This window comes from Apteryx mantelli, chromosome 3, assembly GCF_036417845.1.
Source record: "Apteryx mantelli isolate bAptMan1 chromosome 3, bAptMan1.hap1, whole genome shotgun sequence".
In the NCBI taxonomy this organism is placed as follows: Eukaryota; Metazoa; Chordata; class Aves; order Apterygiformes; family Apterygidae; genus Apteryx; species Apteryx mantelli.
In genome coordinates this window covers 54,354,971-54,363,423 of record NC_089980.1, presented here as the reverse complement: position 1 = coordinate 54,363,423, position 8,453 = coordinate 54,354,971, and the positions used below count along the sequence as shown (strand labels likewise).

The 8,453-nt window shown below is 37.4% G+C and overlaps 1 protein-coding gene across 1 annotated transcript; it reads right to left on the bottom strand.

Annotated features, from left to right (window-relative positions):
• Positions 1–372: 372 nt before the first annotated feature.
• LOC106487342 (sulfotransferase 6B1-like) lies at positions 373–8,233 on the bottom strand. Its single transcript, XM_013946075.2, has 7 exons — positions 8,034–8,233; positions 6,426–6,562; positions 5,241–5,330; positions 4,702–4,828; positions 3,721–3,815; positions 2,418–2,574; positions 373–1,260 (listed from the first exon to the last, which is right to left on the bottom strand). Exons 1-7 carry the CDS (start codon positions 8,188–8,190, stop codon positions 1,130–1,132), a joined length of 894 nt encoding a protein of 297 aa, XP_013801529.2. The 5' UTR covers positions 8,191–8,233; the 3' UTR covers positions 373–1,129.
• Between the last annotated feature and the right edge of the window lie 220 nt (positions 8,234–8,453).

Below are 8,453 nucleotides of genomic sequence, written 5' to 3'. Positions count from 1 at the left end.
GGCCTGACCAGGAGCTTCTCCCAGTCACTTTCCCACATTCAGGTCAGTCAGGTAAATACTGGTTCTGATTCTTCTCCATACAGCAGTGGATTAACAGGTAAAGCAACCATTAGTGATTACTAATATTCCTAACATTATCAGAGAAGCTGATGCCTGCAGGTAACCAAAGAACATCACTCAGTGATGTAACTTGAGAAATTATGGCTATGGATCAGCCTCTTGTTTCTCCAACTGTCACCTCACAGCTGACTCATGGCTCCTCTCAAACCAGGACCAGATCTCACAGAAAGACAGGTGTGGGAGGCATTGGAAATCCATGAAACAATTTAAAAGACAGCTATAAGCTGTAGCTTTATTTTATTGTGACTAAATCAATAAAAAAAAAAAGTAGTGCCTAGGAATAACACATACAAACATGAACTGTTTGTTTTATTACAATCATTCTTATAAGCTTAAAAAAAACAGGATGCTCAAGCTGGCATATTATGGGTTAATAAGATTCAGATGCAAAAAAGCATAGCACCTAACAGAGAATATACAGCAGTAGATATGCATCAAAATTACCCAAAGCTATGCAGAGAGAGGCTGATATTCTCCTTATAAAAAGATAACTACACTTTAAAAAGATTGAGCTACTATTGTTTTAAGCATTGCAATGCCTCCTTCGTTTTTATCAGTGTTTAATATAGATTTAATTCAATTTCCAATGAAGTCAGTGAAAAAAATTCCCTTGATTTGAAATCTTTCTGCCAAGAAGTAGCCCAAATTGAAATATTTTTTAACAAAGTCTCCAGGTATCAAATACTCCTAAGCAGCCTAGCAAGACTGAAAAGCTTGATAATAAAAGGGGAAATAGAATATTTCCTTAAGATGGTATACTGTGAAGCAGAGCTGTTTGATTCATCTGTATGTGATTAATTATAATACTATCCAGTAAATGAACACCATCTCAGTATGCCAAAGGTCTTACATTTAAAATCAAAACCTGATATACACTGCTGTCACTATAAAGACAGCTGTAGTCTGAATAAAATTTATCTGCAACATCCACTTGCCTCCTGTACATCATGCAACTGCACTCCTGGTCAGAGTTCAAGAAATGTTTGCTTCAAAAGTTCAGTTTTATCCTTCAGATTTTGCAATACACATCATAGTTTAACCTTGTTCCAAGAGTGGTTGCTGCTAAGTGTTCCTTGTACATTTTGTCCATTTCCAGATTATGCTTTTCCTCAAAAAGATTCCTCCAGTCGCTAACACCACCTACAAAGAAACAGTACTGATACTATACTGATACTATAATGCACAGGTTTTAATATTTGTTGTATTTATTTTCTCAGAATGAGTCATTTATATCCCTTCAAGTGTTATGTGGAGTGTTTTTCTTACCTGTTAAATTATTATTGTATTTTATTCCTTTTCAAGTTTGAGTGGTTCTGCTAGTCTGCGGGATCCACTGAGTAAGGTGCATTGCTCCCCAACTTTCTGCTTCGCTTACCCAATAGATAGTACAAGCCTTCGGCAGGGATGAATGAACAGACACAGAGTAACTCCTGGGTTGTGATATGAGTGAAATAAAGTTAACTGGCCTGATTTTTGTTCATCTTAATACATCGACTGGACAGTTATTGAAGTTCAAGACCTCTTCACCAGCCCCTTAGTTATTCCTTCCATGAAGGCTGTAATGCTGGAGTTACTTCAGTAGAGGATGACACCGCCAGTCAGGAGGAAAAGGCTTTCAGAGAGACTCATAGTCTGAAAAAACTAATATTTTCTTTCCAGAAAGCTGATGACTCCTCACAAAGCTCCCATAGATTTTTCAAAAAAGTGAATGTCTCCATGAAAGAAGGAAGGACTTAGTAGTCCTAATGCTGCCCCATTTTACCCACGGAGCCAATGAAGGGGACTGACTTATCTGCCTTCCCGTCCCCAGGCTGTTGGGAGTGTTATTCTGAGGAGCAGCAGTACCCTGTCATCCCAAATGAAAAGCAAGAAGAGGCAGTGCTGTCTACTGCAGGCTGGACAAGCTCTGTCATACTAAATGTCACCTAATTTCTGCCACTGCTGCCACAAGACTAGGTTTCTTTTAGCTGCAGAGGAGGAAAAAACTCATTGCCACATCACCAACTCCCTGACTCTCCCCATCTCAGGTTACTTGACTTTGGTGAGTCAGATGCATACAGTTATAAAGGAGGAAAGGTGTCCAAAAAGCTGTGTGCTAAGTCAGTTGAAAGACTGTTGGGAAATAACCTTTAAAATTAGGAAATTCTTTTGAAATATTCATCATTGTACAATGTGAATATTCAGCTAATATTTATGAATGGAAAATTTCTCTGTTATTACACTGACCAATGAAGCTATAGTATACCTAACAATAAAAAGGCTGAGAACAGTATCTTCAGAATGCATGGAAAATTCACCTTTACGGAAGAGAACATCACCAAATGCCCCATGAGTGTTCTTGGAGTTCGTCTTCATAGATTGGAAGCTACTCCTCTGCACAACAGCATGAATTTCTTCTTCATTCAAAGGGAACTCAAAAAATTCAACTATTTTTTTCACTCCTAAATATGTATTCTGTTAGGAAAAAAGTAGCACGCTGGATATTATCCAATGAAACACATTGGTTCCTCCCCATAGCCTTTCCACTCTCTGACTATCTCTTTTAGCTCCACATCGTTGTATAAAGACAGTGATGCATAGAGGTGCCCCCAGGATGAATTCAACTAATTGCTCAAACCAGGATTTAAATAGCTAAAGCCCTGTGAAAATGAACAGAGTCCATTTACACACACAGTGATGAAGACATGCACAGAAGAATATGTGCATCAATTCAATCCGGAGTTAACTGAAAATTACATTAAAATGTTTTAGATTCATATTATAACTGGTAAGAAAATAAGAGGGGAAGAGAATTATTTATATATAAAAAATTGTCCTTTTTTCGTTATTGAAATGTCAGCAAAAAAAATTTCAAGAAATACACTTCTGAGAAAGGAGAGCATTGGAACATTGTCTCATGCAATAAAGCAGTGTGTAAACCTGTGGTGCATTTTTTTCCTGAGATGGACAGTTACTTTATTTTAGAGTAATTCCTCCACTGTGGCCCCTTTGCCCTTTACAAAACACTATCTTTGTCCACTCTGTGGCTGGATATCCTTATCCCGTGATCTGACATGCATGGACATGCTTTGCATGTAGCCAAATGTGCATCTAATATATGACCTCTCGATAACCAGGCATCATCAGTCTTTGCTTTCTGAGTCATGTGTGCAAACAGACATGACTCTATGAAGCAATTACATCCCAAGCCCATAGCTGCAGGGTTTCAGAAAGAAACAGCTGGGCCAGGCTAAAGGCCTTGTGAAATGTCGTGGTTAGCAAATCCAGAGAGGTGCATATTTGCCCATCCTGCTTTGAAACACTGCTAATGTGGTATTCATACAAGCTTTGTACACAATTTGTATAGTTATTAACCACCCATACACTGTTCCAGTCATCTATACTACCTGAAGTCTAGAGCTTGGACCCCAAACTGTGGTTTGCAAGCTGAAATATTTCTTCCTACACATCTTCAGAGTTTTAGCACACCTACATCATTTCTGATTACAATGTAGACAACAGGGGTGCATGACAGTCTGCAAAAGAATAAATACTGACAACGAATTCTGTGTTTGAAAGATGCAGAAACCACTACTGTACATCAAACAGTGCTAAACTTACCTCTTTTACTTCTTCAAAACTTACAGGCATAACATTTTCACTGACAATGTATTTGTTCCATTCAGAAAGATAGTTGAAATAAGACCCCCATGGCACTGTATAAAGGTAGAGAAGTATTTATATTAATTTATAATTTATATTCACTTATAAGAAACATTTATATTAATTATAATAATTACATGATGACATATTGGTAAAGACGGAGTGCATGCTTTCCAATCTAGAATCCGTGTAGTAACTACAGAAAGGATTCTCTTCCATGTAAAACCATGACCTTGTTCTGCATAAAAAAGGCTTTAGAAATGAATATCTCCTTAACACCTAGACATCATAGCAAAGGTGATTAGCCCAGGTCAGTGTACTAAGAAATATTTATGTTCATTTGATCCACTGGATACTTTGCTTTGGAAATAAATATCATACTTTAGCCATGTAATAGAGTTAGAGATACAGATACTTATGCTTTAGCTGAGTTTTTATTATCACTGCTGTTTTCACTGCTTCCTCACCCTAAACCATGTTATTATTAATCGTTAATATTACTTTTACATTCAAAAATAATGGAGAGACACCCTGAATCACAAAAAGCCATGGTAAGTAGTGAAGGTTTCCTTAATGACTCTAGAGTTTTCCTGTAAGTATGTCTTCACTGTCCAGCTGAGCTGAATGAACTACAGGAGGTCCTCAGAACTGGGGTTAGCTTAGTCAAACTGAGAGCATCCTCAGAGAAAATCCATTTTCTCTTTATTACACTGTGAAAGGGTCACAGTAAGCATTTGCCTGTCCTTGCCTACATGCAAAGACCCTCTAGTAAAATCATTCCCAGTCAACTGAGGCAACTAAAGAGAGAGTTATGAGAAAGCCATTGTGAAGGCCGTATAGTATTTGTGTTAGAGATTGTTCTGTGTTGATGATCAAGACAGTGAGAGTAAAATGTGAGTAACTGTGAGTGAATATTTCTATTAAGAGAGAGTACAATACCTTTTCCTGCCATGAAGTCTTTAAAGAAACTATCCCAAGATTCATAAGATGGAAAAGGAGAAAAGACTAGGGAAAAATGATAATAAGATGTTGCTAAATCTTTCGGATTGCGGAGCAACAGCAGTATCTGGAAAATGTAAATGCAAATATATATACAGGTATTAGAAAAGGGCTGTAACAGAAAAATAGCAATTTTCATTTTAACTACCCCAGCACTGATTTCTTGGACTATGTAGCCTTGAAGTATTGATTTAACATTATAACCTGTGTCCAAATTATTTCAAATTATTTATTTTAAGCCATTTATGGTGAAAGGACTTTTTTATCAAAATAGATCAGATAAAATGATAAAATGAGCAAGAAAGGTCAAATTGGGATAAAACGATGGTATCCTTTGCAGAATGAATTGCGCTCACAGTCCAACCTCTTGTGATACTACAAGAAAATGGTCCCAATAGAAGACTGGTAAAGGAAGTCTAATTTGGCATAAAAATTCATTGAAGTCAATATGTCTACAAATCATTAAAATGAGCACTCACTTTGGCTTTGTTCTTGAAAATGGACTCAGGTAAATTTTGAGGAGACATATGGGTACGTATAAGTCTTCTTGGGGGTAATTTCTTCATCCGCTTCAATAAAATTCAAAGAAAGTAAACAGCATAATTAATATAACATTATTAGTCTGAGCATCTTATGCAACAGCTTACCAAAAATTTCATCTGGGAGAGGAGAAACTGTAAGGTTTTTCCCGGGACCAAATACTGTGTGTTTTGAGTAACCCTAACCCTAAAAGCTCTTAATAATAGTTGTTCAGGGGAAAAAGTTTTCTTTGACCTATTTCAAAATGTGAGTTCATGCTTCCTCATTATATGGTGAGAGAAATCAAAAAGTAATGGGTGGGATCTTGGTGGGGAAAATGAGAATGACATAGCCTTTTGTAATCAAAATGGAGGAGTCCGCTGAGACTAAGAAAAGAAGGAAGAGGTAATAGCAGAAGGAAGAAGTTGAAATTAAATTTGGAAGGACAGAAGGTTGGAACAAAGCAGAAAGCTGGGGGAAAAGGAATATCACAGAAAGTCCTGAGCAAGCATCTGAACTCTGACATATGGTGGCAGAAGTTTCTGACCAGCACCATCTGTATCTAACCTCCCTGTGAGCTGCTCCAACAGCAAGGTCTCCTTAGCCCTAGAATCAAGATATCCACTCATTTCTAGGGCTGAGCTAATAAAAGCATATTAGCTTTTATTCAGATCGACAACAATGCAGAGAGCAACAGTGCAGAGAAACCTGAACTGGTCAGGCAGATGTTGTACTTCCTTATGAAAAGTATCTGCCCTTGAAAAACAAATATATGTATTTGATGCTAGTAAGTAAATGTCATGGTGGTAAGGAAGAGAGCAGCAGAGCAGCAATACATTGAACTGGCTTGTTGGAGAGGCTATAGAAATTCTATTTGGGACTATCTCTGGCATGTCATCTTGTGTTACATGACCTTTTTATTTGTCTTTGCATGAAACTTCTGCTTCATAACCTCTACAGAATAAAATTGGACTGAATTTTGGGAAGTTCCACACAGACCTTTTGAACCTTTTTTCCTTACAGGGCTACATGGATGTATTTTGGTTAGAGCATCCCTGCAGTTGTCCATAGTACTGACTCTGAAAAGATGTATTTCATATCACATAAGTTCAGTTATGAAATGACATATAAGCTTCAATGCCCACCTCGTATTTCTCAGGATCTCCAATTTCAAGGTAGGGAAATTCTTCTGGCACATCATTGTGATGATTTGTTTCATTTTTATTGTTCTTTGCAGCTGTTGCTATCAAGTCACTTAAGATTTGACCAAACCAGTTTGTACCTGGAAGCACAAAGAAGGGAGTTGCATGGAAAACATTGAGCATAGTCTTGCATGCAATGTATGAAATGGTGCATGAGAAGGACCAGTGAAACCTCATTAGCTAAACAAAGAAAATACTTTCCAGCATAGAGATTCACACTCACAGAAATGAGATGCTGGACACTGAACAGCACCCAAAAATATGCCTAGTCCATCGTATTTAAAACATTGCTGAATCCTGTAAGGAAGTAATTGTGGTCTCTTCTGCTTTGGTTAGGATAAAAGAAAGGACTGTATTACTGAGTTTGTATGAAATCATAAAATATGAAGAGATTAAAATGTTGCTTATTGTTCTAAACAAATTTCTCTGGTTCTTTGTTTTACTGCTAATTGACAGGACATTTTTAAGAAGGGTATTGACTAGGACAGTACTGGATAAAAAGAGTTACTTGGTTAGATTGCACAAGAATACTAGTAAAATCCACGAGAAAATATTGTGGTTTTGTCACAGATCAAGTTCTCTCTCTGATCTTTTTCCTAGTCTGTCAAAATTCCTCTTAGCTTGAACTGACCCTGATGTAACTCATAGTCAGTGGAAATTACCATAAACTTGAATTTTTTCTTTTGTCAGATCCATTATTTGTATGAGCACATGTAAATAATTAAAAATTTAAAGAAGTCATGCAGAGACTTGTAGCAGAAATGTTAAGACCAGTGTGAATGCAGTAGGAATGGGATGTGTGTCTGCAGGCACCAGGAGAAACAGCAGAGCAAGGGTTAAAAGGATGACCAGTATTGATAACGAAGAAGGACATTTCATAGCAATGCAACTGAGGAATGTGTTGCTTACGTCAAGCCAGGAAGGCCTGTGCTCTGATAAGATCACAACACTACATGTCAGCAGAAGACCGTGCACTGTGACAAGAAGAGGAAAGCAGCAAGGTTACAGCATATCCCATGTGCCATTCCTTTTCCTCTTAGCCCAACAGGAAAACAGACTATAGCCCTAAAAAACTTAAAATGAGAACGCACAATGGGCAGTAGACTTGCCTAAAATTTATGAAGACTGAAATAAGAACACAGTGAAACAAAAGGATCACACTGAAATAATGTCCCTTTTCAGTCTGAGTTCCTGTGGCTTCTGTGATTTCCTATGATGAAAAATGCTAACATTTGTATTTTGGTAGGACTGAAATATTTCATATCGCCCATAGGAAGGGGAATATACAACACTGCACATGAAAAAAATTTAGACAGTTTTATGCCAAAGACAGTTTTGTTGAATTTGCAAATAGAAATGTCACTTTGCGCTCTCATCCGTCTCAACACAACCTGAAATAAATATTTCATAGTTCTAAATGCAACAGCATTATTGCATTAGTAATAGTAGCAGCAGTAGTAGTATTGCTATTATTATTGTTGTTGCTATTCTTACTATTCTGATTATCATTATTATTATGGTATCCTCCTTTGTGCAGCAAGCAAAACATACCAGATTTAGGAAAACCTGCTAGGATGACATCATCTCTTCTGGCTTCAAAGGACTCCATAGCTTTGAATATTTCAGCAGTGCAAAGAGTAGTGGGGTAGACAGTGCCCTTGTAGGTAAAGATCAGGTCTTTACGTTCTAATGTGTCAGCAGCAATCATTGATTTTTCCAGCACATCAGCTAAAGCTGTTTTAGGCTTTGCCATTCCCTTCTCTTCCCTTTTTCTTTCTTTCTAGAAGTCCCCATTAAGGTGTAATCCTGGACAGACAGAGGCAGGTGCAGGTCACGTATTTATAGGGTATTTGTGTCCATGTACTTTTCTTAACTCCTCCTTTCCAAGCCCTTTGCATACAAAAATCCTGAACCAGCTGCAACTGGGTCATTTAAATGTGTCTCTTTGACCTCAGTGAGAAATAAGTTGGT